General features: G+C 41.9%; 1 protein-coding gene across 1 annotated transcript; it reads right to left on the minus strand.

Annotated features, from left to right (window-relative positions):
* Nucleotides 1-9,340: 9,340 nt before the first annotated feature.
* ren (renin) lies at nucleotides 9,341-13,340 on the minus strand. Its single transcript, XM_075475716.1, has 9 exons — nucleotides 13,217-13,340; nucleotides 12,698-12,845; nucleotides 12,170-12,293; nucleotides 11,825-11,943; nucleotides 11,524-11,720; nucleotides 10,503-10,625; nucleotides 10,259-10,400; nucleotides 10,080-10,178; nucleotides 9,341-9,866 (listed from the first exon to the last, which is right to left on the minus strand). Exons 1-9 carry the CDS (start codon nucleotides 13,291-13,293, stop codon nucleotides 9,705-9,707), a joined length of 1,191 nt encoding a protein of 396 aa, XP_075331831.1. The 5' UTR covers nucleotides 13,294-13,340; the 3' UTR covers nucleotides 9,341-9,704.
* Nucleotides 13,341-13,906: the final 566 nt, after the last annotated feature.

Raw genomic sequence — 13,906 nt, forward strand, 5'->3', positions numbered from 1 at the left:
AAAGAGGTTGAGATGGGGAGGAGGCGGGTGGTGCGAAAGTCAGTCTGGAGGAAAAATGACAGAACAGGAAAGAACAAGATTATCCTCACTGATTGGCTTGAAAAGCTGCAGGCAAGAAGACCTATGGGCAAGAGTTGGTAGCTGGAATAATTAATGAGGTGACTTTGACAGCGTGGGAAAAGAGAAGTGACAAAGAATAACAAGATGAAAAGCCCAAACACCAGAGAATAAGGACAGATATGAAGAACTTTCATGCGAGGGATTTTCAACCCTATTTTAGTAGACACTTGCCCCTCAGCACTGTCTTTCTGACTGAGACATCTGTAGACCCATCACCTGCTGCCTCTTGCAGTTGTACCAGCATGGCACAGCGTCTCCCCATCCTGAATCCAAAACTCCAGTTCTTCTCTCTAAATACCATTAACATTTTCAATAAATCAACTTTGTCTGTCTATGTTTGCATTCTGGGTTTAGGAACAAACAAGGGTCTTGACAAATACAGTCCCACAAAATGAAAGAATATCATTTTCATTATATTGACTGAAATTAAGAAAATCATACTCAATGTAAAATTAAGAGCAAGAATAATCAATAAATCACTGGCTGACCCTGTTTACAGACCATGAAAGTTTGAGCTCACGTTAACCCCAAAGGACACTCCGGCCATTTTCTACAACACCTGGGGTGCAGTTCATAAAACTTAATTGAAATTCTGTGCACATAAAGCCTGAAAAATGAAGAGCATTTGCACCTTTTTTTAGATTTATGAACCCATGTCTTCACACGGTCCTTTGAACATAAATCTATGGGCCCATGAAATTGCCTTTATGTCCACAAGTCTGACTCACATACACTACCAGTCAAAAGTTTGTAAAATAATCGTTTAATGGTTTTTCTTTACTTTCATGACTATTTACATTGTAGATTCTCACTGGAGGCATCGAAACTATGAATGCACACATATGGAATTATGCAGTAAACCAAAAAGTGTGAAATAACTTTGAGGAATCTAAAATATGAAACATAGTTAGAGTTATACGAATTATAAAACGTAAAAAAAACAGTCTAAAGAGTATAATTCAACCAAATGTTAATTGTGTTTTACATTTACATAGTGGCTTTACTTCTCAATCATGAACAAAAAAAGAGAAATTAAAACAAATATCTTAAAAGTCTATAGTAGGAAAAATAGCGTCACATGTTGCGTGGTGTCATATGATGCATGTTTGAGGAACACACAGAGAAATTGTACATTTTTTCTTTATGAATATCGTTTTTTTGTGTTGAAAAAGTATCACATCATTTTTAAGTATATGCCTAATTCATGCATCTGGTCTTGGTGGAGTAGAGTTGAGTAATTAGGCGCATTCCCACTGTAGGAACCTTTTGCAGTTCCTATAACCTTTTCAGGAATAGGGCCGTTTTCTCCCGCATTCTGACATAAGCCGCTTTCGGACTGTAGGAACCTTTGGCAGTTCTAATAACTTTTTAATCCGCGGGGCCTTTTTCTCCCGCATTCGGACATACAGGAACTCGGGACCATCTCCCTCAGTTCCTATAACCATTTCAGCTCCTTCTCCGAGGTTGGGTCTTTTCAGGGTTCTATAGAACGCATCTGACGTAGGTGTGTGGTGGTCGGTAGCTACACCCCGTGTCATGCTGTCATGGCTGAAATGTTTACTCATACGACACGGACACAACCGGCGGGTGTTTAATAAGTTAAACTTACACGTCGTCTCCTTTGTCTGCGGCGCTCTGCTCTCCTTCCTTCCTTCATGAAATGAAAAAGTATCGCCTGCGCTAGATCCTTCGTCTCCTGACTCTCTCTGTGTGCTCTTCCAACCTCAATATTAGACGCCTGATGTGATCGTCCATGATTAATATCACCAGCATGCAGACCATGAACACGGTGGCCTCCCCGCTCTCCATATTAGCTTCTTTGTGGTGTTTTTTCTTCTCTCCTTACTTTTACCGGGTTTTGTTTTGTTTTGCTTTGTTGTTGAATGTGGCGCTAAAGTAACACGTCACTGACGCAGACGGCTGCGCACGGCGCATCAGTCCCGACCTGGTCCCGACTCATGTGCGAATGCAGACTGAAACAGTTCCGCTGGGGAAGGACAGCTTTCAGAACGAAATTCGAGTAGGACAGTTCTTATAACTGCGTTCTTAGAACGGCTCTGTCCGAAAGCGGCTATACAGGAACTAGGGACCACGGCCCTCAGTTCCTATAACCATTTTAGCTCCTTCTCCGAGGCTGGGTCTTTTCTGGGTTCTATAGGAACACATCTTGTAGGTGTTTGGTGGTTGGTAGCCACGCCCCTTGTCAGATTTTCGCTTCTTCATGTTCCTAATCTGCTCAATGTAAACAGTAGAATAACGGCTGAAATGTTTACTCATACGACACAGACACAACCGGCGCGTGTGCGTTCACACCAGACGCGGTCGGGCGACGCGATTACATACAAAGTCAATGCAAAGACGCGATTAGACGCGGATTCGAGCCGGCGGCGCGATGAGGCGCGGTGGGGCGGCGCGGTGAGGAGCGGTGAGGCGGTGCGGTGATGCGGTGGCCGCCGCGCGAGTGAAAATATGCGATTCGCGCGAGTTCAAAAAATCCAACTTTGGCGAAATATTCGCGCCAGACAGCCTATCAGCGTTGAGATTCTGGACGACAGTGACGTGGAGACAGATGGACAGGCGCTGTCTGTGACATGCAGATGGGACTGCACATAGAAATTAGCTTCTAAGCTACAATCTGGTGCAGGTCATCTCTTTACTTTGTAATTAATGTACTTTGCACATGGTCCCTGACAAAATAAAAAATAAAAATTAAATCACCGCCTTCTCCAGGAGTTCCGTCTGGATGACGGCCGCCTCCAGCGGCACCCCAGGCCCACCAGGACCCAGCCCGACGACCCGCTCGGGAGGACCGGCGCCGCGATCTCTCGGCAGGACACCAACCACAGGCGCCCCGCAGCTGAAACGGAGCCGCGGCCCAGCTGCGGAGCCCCTGCAGCCGGCGTCCCGCCGAGAGATCACGGCACCAATCCTCCCGAGCAGGCCACCAAACTGGGTCCCGGCGAGCCCGAAACACCGCTGGAAGCGGCCGCCACGGGAGGATCGGTGCCGTGATCTCTCGGCGGGACGCCGGCTGCAGGCGCTCCGCAGCTGGGCCGCGGCTCCGTTTCAGCCGCGGGGCGCCTGTGGCATGGTGTCCTGCCGAGAGATCGCGGCGCCGGTCCTCCTGAGCGGGTCGTCGGGCTGGGTCCTGGTGGGCCTGGGGTGCCGCTGGAGGCGGCCGTCATCCAGACGGAACTCATGGAGGACCGGCGCCGCGATCTCTCGGCCCAGCTGTGGAGCGCCTGCAGCCGGCGTCCCGCCGAGAGATCACGGCACCGATCCTCCCGTGGCGGCCGCTTCCAGCGGTGTTTCGGGCTCGCCGGGACCCAGTTTGGTGGCCTGCTCGGGAGGATCGGTGCCGTGATCTCTCGGCGGGACGCCGGCTGCAGGCGCCGGTCCTCCCAAGCGGGTCGTCGGGTCGTCGGGCTGGGTCCTGGTGGGCCTGGGGTGCCGCTGGAGGCGGCCGTCATCCAGACGCAACTCCTGGAGAAGGCGATGAATTATCCGAGCTGAATGCACCACCGGATGATGTCACTGACCCAGACACGACGGCGTGTGCGTTTCAGACGAATCTCGGACTGCCACAGCAGGTACAAGGACGCGATCAGCCATGGATAGCCCCTTGAGCTATTCACTCGTTTTTTACTCGCGCGAGAGAGGCGCTTGAGGCGATGGAATTTAATTTACACCTGCGGCAACAATCGCGCGATGAAGGTGGTGCGAATATTCGCATCGCGTTTGGTGTGAACGCACACGTCGTCTCCTTTGTCTGTGGCGCTCTGCTCTCCTTTCTTCCTTCATGAAACGAAGAAGTATCGCCTGCGCTAGATCCTGACTCTATCTGTGTGCTCTTCCAGCCTCGATGTTAGACGCCCGATGTGATCGTCCATGATTAATATCACCATCTTGCAGACCATGAACACGGTGGCCTCCCCGCTCTCCATATTAGCTTCTTGGTGGGTGTTTTTTCTTCTGTACTTACTTTTCGCGGGTTTTGTTTTGTTTTGTTTTGTTTTGTTGTTGAGTGTGGGGCTAAAGTAACACGTCACTGTCGCAGACGGTTGCATCGCATCAGTCCCGACCTTGTCCCGACTCATGTTCGAATGCAAAATGAAACAGTCCCGCTGAAGAAGGACAGTTATCAGAACGAAATTCGAGGTGGACCGTTCTTAGAACTGCGTTCTTAGAACTGCGTTCTTAGAACTGCGTTCTTAGAACTGCGTTCTTAGAACTGCGTTCTTAGAACTGCGTTCTTAGAACTGCGTTCTTAGAACTGCGTTCTTAGAACTGCGTTCTTAGAACTGCTCTGTCCAAATGCGGCTGTTATCTCCACCCTCTAAACATCCGCGATGAAAACAATGGAGTTAAAAAGGGAGCTTTTTGTACTATTTGACTAAAGAGTGTAGCAAGCATTTAATCAAGATCTAAGAAAAATTGGTCAACTTGTGAAAAGAATCAAACATGTCTCCTTGAAAACCAACATGACAAATCAAAGAAATAATCCATAGCAATTTTTTTAAACATTGCCTCATCACTGGTACCAGTGTTGTTGAAAAACTCAAGAGAAAGAACGTGTTTGAGGGAATTTGATATTTTACGTGAATTTAACTGAAGAGCATTAGGTGAGTGCAGCTCTCTCTCTCTCTCGTGGCATTGAATGAGGTTCTTATGGAAAATGAATGAGCCATGCTAAAATGTGCCTGCACACACCACTCGGGCTCATGCCGTCCTGGAAGCCACAGACATCGCAATGATTTCTGCACCAGTCACGAACATAAATAACATATACAGAAATAATGAAATAATGTAGGCTAAACTTTTGTTTAAGCTTGGAACAGATGGCCAGCTCTGACCTGTGTCATTCACTGCAACAAAATATGATCCCACACCAGATTTTGTCAGGAAGCTGGAGGCCTATTATCTTTCTTTTACGTGTATGCCATGCTGCTGTTGCAGCTTGTTTTTAAAGCCTCTGCTGGCTTACATGCTTTCAATGGTGTGCGAGAATGGTCAAATAAAGTAGGCTATGCACTAAAACCATGTTTTGTTGTATCTAATCACCGTTTGATATTGAGTATCTTGATGGTTCTTGATTAAACATATGAAAACAGAGATGCCCATGTATCTCCTCAGATGGTTGTGAACTTGTTATGCACTTTCACACATGGTTGATCTGATAACATATTTGTTAGTTATGTCTAATGGAAATACTAATGCCTCTCAGATGCACTGGCCTTTCAGGTTGTCTATCCATCCATCGTATCCACCCCGCTAGTTTTGACTTTATCTTTTGGTTTCCTGGTTTTCCTATGTTCTGGTTTTTCCTTTTTTGTCATCAGTTTACTTCTTGCACTTTCCTTGATTCCTGTTTTATTTTTGAAGCACTTGCTCTCATGTGTATTCAGTTGTGTTGATTTTTCACACCTGGTTCAGTTTCTTATTGCCACCCGTGATCCTTGTTTCTTATCACCTACCTAAATATATATCCTCCAGGTTTCACTTTGTTCAGTGCCAGATCATTGTATGTTGTTTGTTGCTGTCGCTATTTACTCGTCCTTTTGTGATTTCCTTGTTGGTTTGTAAGTCAGTCAGTTCATCTTCCCTTTTTTCAAGTGCATTTTGTTTGTAGTTTATCATTTATGCAATGGCAGCGCCTCCAGTTTAGTTTTCAATAAAGCCTTTGTTCCTCATTGTCTGTCCTCGTCTTCTCAGTCCTCCATTTGGGTCCGTCCTCACCATGAACTCTGACAGCTATATCTCTTGAATAGCAGGAGGGAGTTTCATCTCAACTGAAACAAAAACAATGGAACAACAGCCTAGCCTATGTAGTCTATGCCAAATGCATAATTGATCATTGGAGCAAATCACATAAAGCTCTACATACGATGCAATAAATATTTTCCAATGCCGACATTTGACCTTGTAAAATCACAAGTCAAACTAATAGTAAGTCAGTACACACAGCCCTCAACCTCAGCCTCCCAACTCTCCCCAAGTGGCTTGCAGCCACTGTTAAAGTACTTCTGCATTTCTTCCTGTGGTATCCAAATTTCAAGAATCTCTTTTCTGGACTGATACTCCTCTTTTAGAACAAAAACTCCCCGGGCTGAAATTAGAAACACTGATGATATCTTAATTATGTAATGCTGCTGTAAGGTTATCTATCAGTCATTCAACCACTTAATTTCAGCTGTAAATGCATAGTTGGACATTTTAGGAAATGTCTGCCAGTCAAATGTGGAACTGCAGTTGCTTTCCTGGAAAAACAGAAAGATAATACTGTCCTGATTCTCCCTTAAGATTAACAAAATCCTGCTCATAGCACTTTCTAAACCAACCATCATCTGGCTCTAGACTCCAGATATTAAAAAGGTAAATACAGTAATGCTTTCAATTTACGAATATAACTCTTGATAAGTTCAAACATCAGTCTAGGACATATATTAAGTTGGTTATAAGTTGACTGAGTCTGAGAGAAAGAAGCTGTGATAAAGAAAGGGATGTAGAAATAGGGGGAGAGGTAACAGAAGGAGATCATTAGTCAAGAATGAACTCAAGGTTTCAGGCAAATCTAGGAAGCTTTCTGCTCTTTGTTCCACAAACTTTTATGATGCAAGGTGAACTCCAGTTTTTTTTTTGTTGAGATTGAAGATTGAACTTCAGAAAAAAATGGAAGGAGGCATGAGGGTACTTTTCTTGTGAGGCCATTTCTTATGTTTTTTTTTTTTTTACTAATTGTTGTGTGGTTCTGTTATGTATGTTGTTATACTTATATTTCACCTACACAGGCAAGGTCCAGGTGCTTCCGTAGTTCCTGGGAGCAATGATTAGTGTTGGTTGTTTTGATAAATTTAGATACCAAGAATTAATTTTGAGCTCCAAATGTTATGGCAGTTAGAGTAGAATGACCACTGCTGGTTCAAGTAAATAAAATATTTAACTCAAACATCTAAAATTTCAGTGTCACAGCAGTTTGAGTAAACACTACTTTCTGTATTTTTACACACTCTCATAGTGTCACAGTGGTAGTTATATACTTTGTTTTTGCATCATTTTTGAACAGGAACTTTTGTGTTGTTATTCAGGTCCACATTAGCTTGAAATCTTTTAGATTTTCGGTTGTTTTAAATAGGCAAAATTAACTCATCTGGTGACCTTGGTCTGGGTAGTTGTTAGTTTCAGTCTCATATTAGAACTAATTACATTGTCTCCAAAGAGAGAGCGCTCTGAATGATGTCTATGGCAGATAAGACACTAATCACTCATAACTATTTTGCACATCGCCAATTGGAAAAAGAATAAATAGAAAAATAACAGAACATCGTTTTAAGAAGGTTACCTCTTTGACTATATTCAATAATCTTTGTTCAAGAAGAAAATTGGTAGAGGGTCTCCAGGAAGGCATACCGACAGAGGTGATTAGATTACTGATAGCCATCAGCCATTAAGAGGCCTGATTATCATGGCGCATCCGCAGGCAGCTTTGCTCCCCTGCAAAAATATATACGTCTACTATTGTCCATTGGAGTCTGTTTGGAGGACTAACTTTGTACAGGCACAGTCGATAGGTATATTCCATACAAGCACAGTAGCCATAGTTGTTGAGCAGTGTTGAAAAAGTATATTTTTTCACTATTGCTTATGGGTGTGTTGCTTTAACCCTTGGTTGTGTCTTACCAGATCTTAATCTTGCACTTTACAGAAGTCATTGTAATTTCAGTATGCAGTCGTATTCTGTTGAATACAACAGAGGGGTTCTTATTCTTTACCCTCATTTTTTTATCCTCCGCCTACACAGAGGCAGTCACTGCAAGATGCCAAATTGAAGGAGAGAATGAGAAAAAAACTTTAACTTTGATAAGAGACAAATTTGTCAACACTTACTCTAGCTCAATTTTAATTTTCATGTGCGTGCACGAGTGGAGTTTTTATGACAATGGATGCTGTACATTTGTCATTCATGTTGGTTGATCTTCATCTCTTCATCCAGAGTTGAAGCCATCGCCTCAGGGATAAGTTCAGTATAAAGTGTCCAGATCAGCTCAGGTTTGATATTAACTGTCATCTAAAAACTGAATACCATGTTCTATGTCTCAGAAGTAGAAATAAAAATCTGGTTGATGAGTAGTTATGATACTGATACTCTGTTTATTTTCCTCTTTGGAATTAGTCCAAACTGTTAAGCAAGTTATGTAGACTATAGCTAGGCTTCATTGAAGACATATTACCATTACTAACACCAGCAGCTGCAGTTGGAAATATTGAAATAATTTACTTAATTTTGTAGGCTACAGCCAATTTAATGATGCATTCTGTAATAGTGGACGGCATACATTTCAGTTTTAAGGTATTATTTACACATCTAATGTAATTTTACCAGAAATAATGTAGATTACAGCTGGATCCCTTGAAAAAATTATTTACTGTTGTATTATTGGTTGTTTCCTGTCTGCATAGCTGTGTTGACTCGTATGAGAAGCGTGTTTATGCATTGATTTGACTATTGATTATATTCAAGCATCCACTCTCACCTCATTGCACACAGTGAACCGATCAAATCTAAAGTAGACAATTCATGGATGTAAGAACAAGGAAGCGTGACATTCCGGCTGTCAGTTCAGGGAAGCATAGGAGAACTTCCCGGCCACTTCTGAGAAAACGGAACAAAAGATCTGACAAGAGCATCTGATAAATGTAGGTGTTTTTATTGCTTTATTGTCTTTGTGTGTCCTTTGTCTGCTAGGTAAGCAAAAATAACTATTTTTGTCAAGTCAGTCTTTAATTCACCTTGAAGATTAAAGTTTTGCCGTTCAGATCCTGAACTGTTCTCTGATATGTTTGTTTTACAAAAAATAGCTTGTTCTGCAAATAAAAAGTGCAACTCCTCTGTATTTGTGATAGGAGCCTCCTAAAAACTTTAATATTGAAAAACGGTTTTATTATATGTGGCTCTTGCTCATACTGACTGTGGTCTACTTCACTTTAAAGCCCTACCTTACAGAACCAAATGAAAAAAAAGCACATCACATTTTTATTACAATGTTACCTAAAAACAGATATGTTTACATAGAGTAATTTTTAAATGCATTTTAGGACTCCTTTGGTGTGACTGATAGAATCTGCTACTGGATCTGTTTCCAACTTCCGCCTTGATTTTTAATATCGCTGTCATGCACGCATTAAACAGACTGGGAGGTAAACAATGCACTCAGTATTAGAATCAGCTTCAAATCGAAATGAGGCCTCAAAAATAATTCTTTATTCTTTAGTCAGAACAGTGCAGATGTAAATTTCCATTGTTGTTGTATGTTAATAGTAAGTAGAGCAACAAACAGAAACAATGCATTTGCTTAAAAATGTGTATAAATAAAAACATATTCAGACGGCATTTGGTGCAACTTGTGACACATAATAGGCAAAAAAATGCAAGAAATTATATGCATTCCTCCATTTTGATCATGAGTTACTATAAAAGATCACAGAGAGTAGGACTGGACTCAGAAGTGGTAAATGGTTATAGACAGATAGCAGCAAAAATAGAAAAGCAGAGACAGAGTATAAGGTTGCTGATGATTAATTTCCTGTCAGACTGCTGTAGCAAACCCTATCCGGTTATTGTGACGGTCAAACTCTGTGTAGTATCGGGCAATGAAGTTGGCTCCCAAAATCCAGATGGGACCGGTAGGAGGTGGCACATCCAATCCTCTGAAGGTGACAGTGCAGACATCCCCCTCAATTTGAGATTGCTGGAGCCACAAAGACCAGTTTATTGAATATAAGCCACTAATACAGTAAAATAAGTAAAAAATAAATAAATTGTGAAACGTAAAAATAATCAGTTACGGTGAAAGTTTTTCATTAAAAAAGCATTTGAACAAGAGGAAAATGATTGGTTTTAAGTAACTGTAAGGATCAAAAATAAAAATTCTTATATGTATAATCATTAAAATCCTTCCTACCCATAAGACATAATCCTCGTGTGTGAGTGAGTACGGCTGGCCTCCCAGGTGGAAAGTGACACTGGGCAACATCGTCACAGTGTCACAGCTGACTTTGTACTGGTGGATAACACAATGTGAAGGATTAGAACAGGTGGTGAATTTTTTGTATTAAGCCATGTTGCCTGTGTTAGACTTACTCCACTTTCATCAAGCTGTGCGCCAATGGTTTTCATCAGCATAGACACAGAGGACGCCGGGCCTGTGATGTAGGAGGAGCCTGTATCAATCACAGCTGTGCAGCCTTCTGCACAAAACATCATCTCCGTCCCCACAGAAACACTAAAGGTACGAGATAAGGTGTGTAAGAAAAAACTTGTTTCTGAATGGTTGCTTGCACACACACATACACATACTATTTTCAATTCAAGCAATGTATCTCACCCTTTCATGGTAACTTCCCACTTTCCCAACTCTCTCGTTTCCATGTAATTAAAACTCCCAGTGTAGTAGTTTGGGTCAGTCCCCCCGAGGACCAGCTCTCCACCAGGGGAGTGTTTCGGGTCTCTTAAAACAATGGAGCAACCGTGCAAAGATTAAAAAAATGGGCCAGCTGGGCAAAGGCCAAGAAGCCCAAAAGGTCAGAGTGGCTTCTGCTGAAAGAGACTGGTAACATTAAATAATAACAAAAAAATGCAAATTGACACAAGATGTTTACAGTGAAGCAAAGTTACCTGAAAATAGCACAAAATTAGAACAACTTTGTTACAGACACACCAACTGACATAAAGTGGCTCCGAAAATAGGGAAAAAGAGAAACATATGACCACAAAGTGGCAGAGATGAGCAGGACTAGATGAGCACAACCTTTGCAAAGACATAAAATAACCACAAAAAGACTAAAAACAACAACTGCATTGTCTGCAGTTGTTTTGATAAGGGGAGACCTTTTGACAACTCTGTACTCAGGGGTCCATCACTCGTAATCTGTCAACGTTTGAAGCTCACCCCTGTAGTGCATTTTCTCTTTGTCACTGGTGAAGCTGGGATTTTTGTGATTTATGTAGGCTGGTAAGTCTCAAAGTTCTTGAGCAGAGGTTTGATACTATGACCTCTCACTCCTTTAGAGCCTTCCACAGGAACAGATAATGCTCTTTTTTTTTTCAACTGATTCATTCTAAATAAGCATGATAGATGGCAAGTGAGTAAAAAAAAAACAGTTGTCTATTAACTTTGTTGCAATTTTTTTCCTCCTTACCAAAAACCTTATTTTCTACAAGATTAAAAGAACTTGATATTAAGCCAAGCACATGTTCTAATAGGACATGATTTTGTAAAATATGTTTTGTCATTTATTTAAGTTCTATTTTAAAATTCCAACTGCATACATGCATTATTTTCATGTCAGTTTATAGGTCAATTTGTTCCAAATGACAGCAAAGCTTAATTCTTTACTCAAACCCACCTGCTGTAGTAGACAGAAAACACTTGTTCTTTGAGGACATGCTGAGACATGATGCGGTCAAACACAGGCGTGATACCATCAATGGCCACATCAGGGTAACCCATCCCCAGGACTCCGTCAAACTTGGCAAAGATGAAGGGCATGGCAGACAGCGAGGTGGCTTCTGCAAATACTTGAACGACAGGAATACCACCGACCTGCAGGGATCAAAGGTGGAGCATGGTAGAAGGAGTTCATTCTTCTGTAAGAAGCACGAAAAAAAAGAATAACTCAGAGTCATTGGTTTAGACGTTCAACTCACCACAACCACATCCTCGCTTAGGAATCCCCTGACATTTCCAGAAGCATATTGGATGGAAAATCCGGTGCCATTCTCGATGTAAGTATAAGATTGTGATGCATCATACTTGTTGTGAGTGACTGAAAGTTCAAAATGCATTTGAGTGATAAAACAGGTGGACACCTGGGAAGATTGCATTTTATTTATCTGAAAACAATATTTACTTTATCAATTTAAACCTGCAATATCTGTTTTCAACCTCTGACTGAGTGTCTGACTGACAGATTGTTGTCACAGAAATAAAGATTATAATAACTTTTAAGTAAATACTATTTTCTGTTTGTGGTCATGCACACTGAAACTTACAACAGGCGGTGGAGAAAGGTGAGCAGCTTTGAGAGGGTACCCACAGATTGGCTGAACCAGTGTCAAATACCACGTTGAACATCTGGGCCGGAGAGCCGATACTGATTTCTCCAAAGTATTGAGCCTGTTAGGAAGAAACGATCTGCTGTTTTTGATGTGTTTGAACATAAAAAAAAACAAACAACTTACCTCTGTACCTCAAATGTAGCTTAAGGGCATAAAATATGTCACAGAGTATGACTCACACACAAAGTTCCAATTAAAAGGCAAATGGATCTGCTGTTTTACTCGAAAAGATATTTCAACACTCGTCGGAGATCGTCAATGAAGGCTCCTAGACGTGTGGGCCCCTTTAACCCTCAAGACGAAAAGTCTGTTTATGTCGAAAACTAAAACAGCAAATCCAGATGTCTCCAATTTAACACATCTTGATTTCCTATCATCTCTAGACCCTTTCACAGAGCTCCATGTTTGTGGTAAATTTTAGAAATGTTCCTGCTAATAAAAAATGACATAGAAATGTCTCACATCCAAGTAGTTGGTTAGAGGTGTGGGAACTGTCCCATTGTTGGTGCCGGCTGTGCTCATGTGGGCCAGCTCAGTCAACGCCTGCTCTGTAGAAACTCCTATTTCCTTCAGTGTCTCTCTGATGGATGGCATCTTCTTCAGGGGGATTCTAAAAGCAAAGTAAAACCAAAAAAGCTAAATAGGAAGAAAAACTTTGGATGTGATGACAGAAGAAATGTTAGAGTCCTGTCAGGTATATTTTTCATATAGCTGACATATGCGCCTGATCACAGTCCCAGTATGACAATTAGCCTGAAATAAAGCACAGACTTTGCTTTTAGCCCCCAGCCATAAATGAGAACAAAACCACATGTTCAGCTAATGCCGATTTCACTGGTTTTTGTAACAAACCAATAAAAACACATTCAGTGTTTAGTTGTACACAATTTTTCTCCTCTTCAAATTCGGTTACGTTGCAATTTTCACCAAACTGCACTATTTAGGCAGACAGAAAGATATATTAAGGAAAAACCTTGCTACCTTCTCAAAGCATGGCTCGTGGTCACTGTCAATGATAAAGCAACCAAACGCATCCAATAATTCAGTAGTCGAGTCATAATGACTTCTCAGACAGCAAGAGGAAAAACAGGTGAATATCCAAGTTTGTGAAAGCTGCCTCTCTCAGCATTAATTTCTTGTCCCTTGCCTTTTTTTATACCCTGTCCTCTTCACTATGCTCTCATCTATCAGCCACTGGCCAGGAGCTTCCCGGGAGGTGACGACTGGTAAACAAGGTCTCCCTTCCTCCTCCCACCCTCTAGCCAACCCCTCCGCACTGGTCACACAACCCCTATGATAAACAAATCCCAGAGAGATTGAAAAACACTGATGACCAAAAACTGGGGTGCAGAGCTTCGTAGACTTCTGACGTCTGTTAGCTTAACACCTTCTCTGCAGTGCTGTGAGAAGCTTTGGAGGAAATGAAAAATGCTGTGAGCTCTCTTTCGCTGGATAAACTAAAAATACAAGTGATATGCAAGCTCGGATCGGCTATGAAAGACTGTGCTGAACACTTGAACACATTCATTTTCTGTTTTACATGTTGTAGCTTTACTAGATAGTGTCACAGCCCGATTTAATGAAAAATACCAAAATATGTTTGATATTGTTCAAAGATCAAGGTGAGTTCAATTATTAGTTGCTACGATGGCCCTGAGTTGCAATATACAA

This window comes from Odontesthes bonariensis, chromosome 10 (assembly GCF_027942865.1).
Source record: "Odontesthes bonariensis isolate fOdoBon6 chromosome 10, fOdoBon6.hap1, whole genome shotgun sequence".
Lineage (NCBI taxonomy): Eukaryota > Metazoa > Chordata > Actinopteri > Atheriniformes > Atherinopsidae > Odontesthes > Odontesthes bonariensis.

Excerpts from the sequence above, each read along its gene's own strand:
- ren (XM_075475716.1), bottom strand. The coding sequence starts at position 13,293 with ATGACTCGACTACTGAATTATTGGATGCGTTTGGTTGCTTTATCATTG. Across the intron at positions 11,944-12,169 it reads ACCTTTCTCCACCGCCTGTT|TCACTCACAACAAGTATGAT; the intron begins GTAAGTTTCAGT and ends TTGAACTTTCAG. Across the intron at positions 10,401-10,502 it reads TGGGAAGTTACCATGAAAGG|TGTTTCTGTGGGGACGGAGA; the intron begins GTGAGATACATT and ends TCGTACCTTTAG.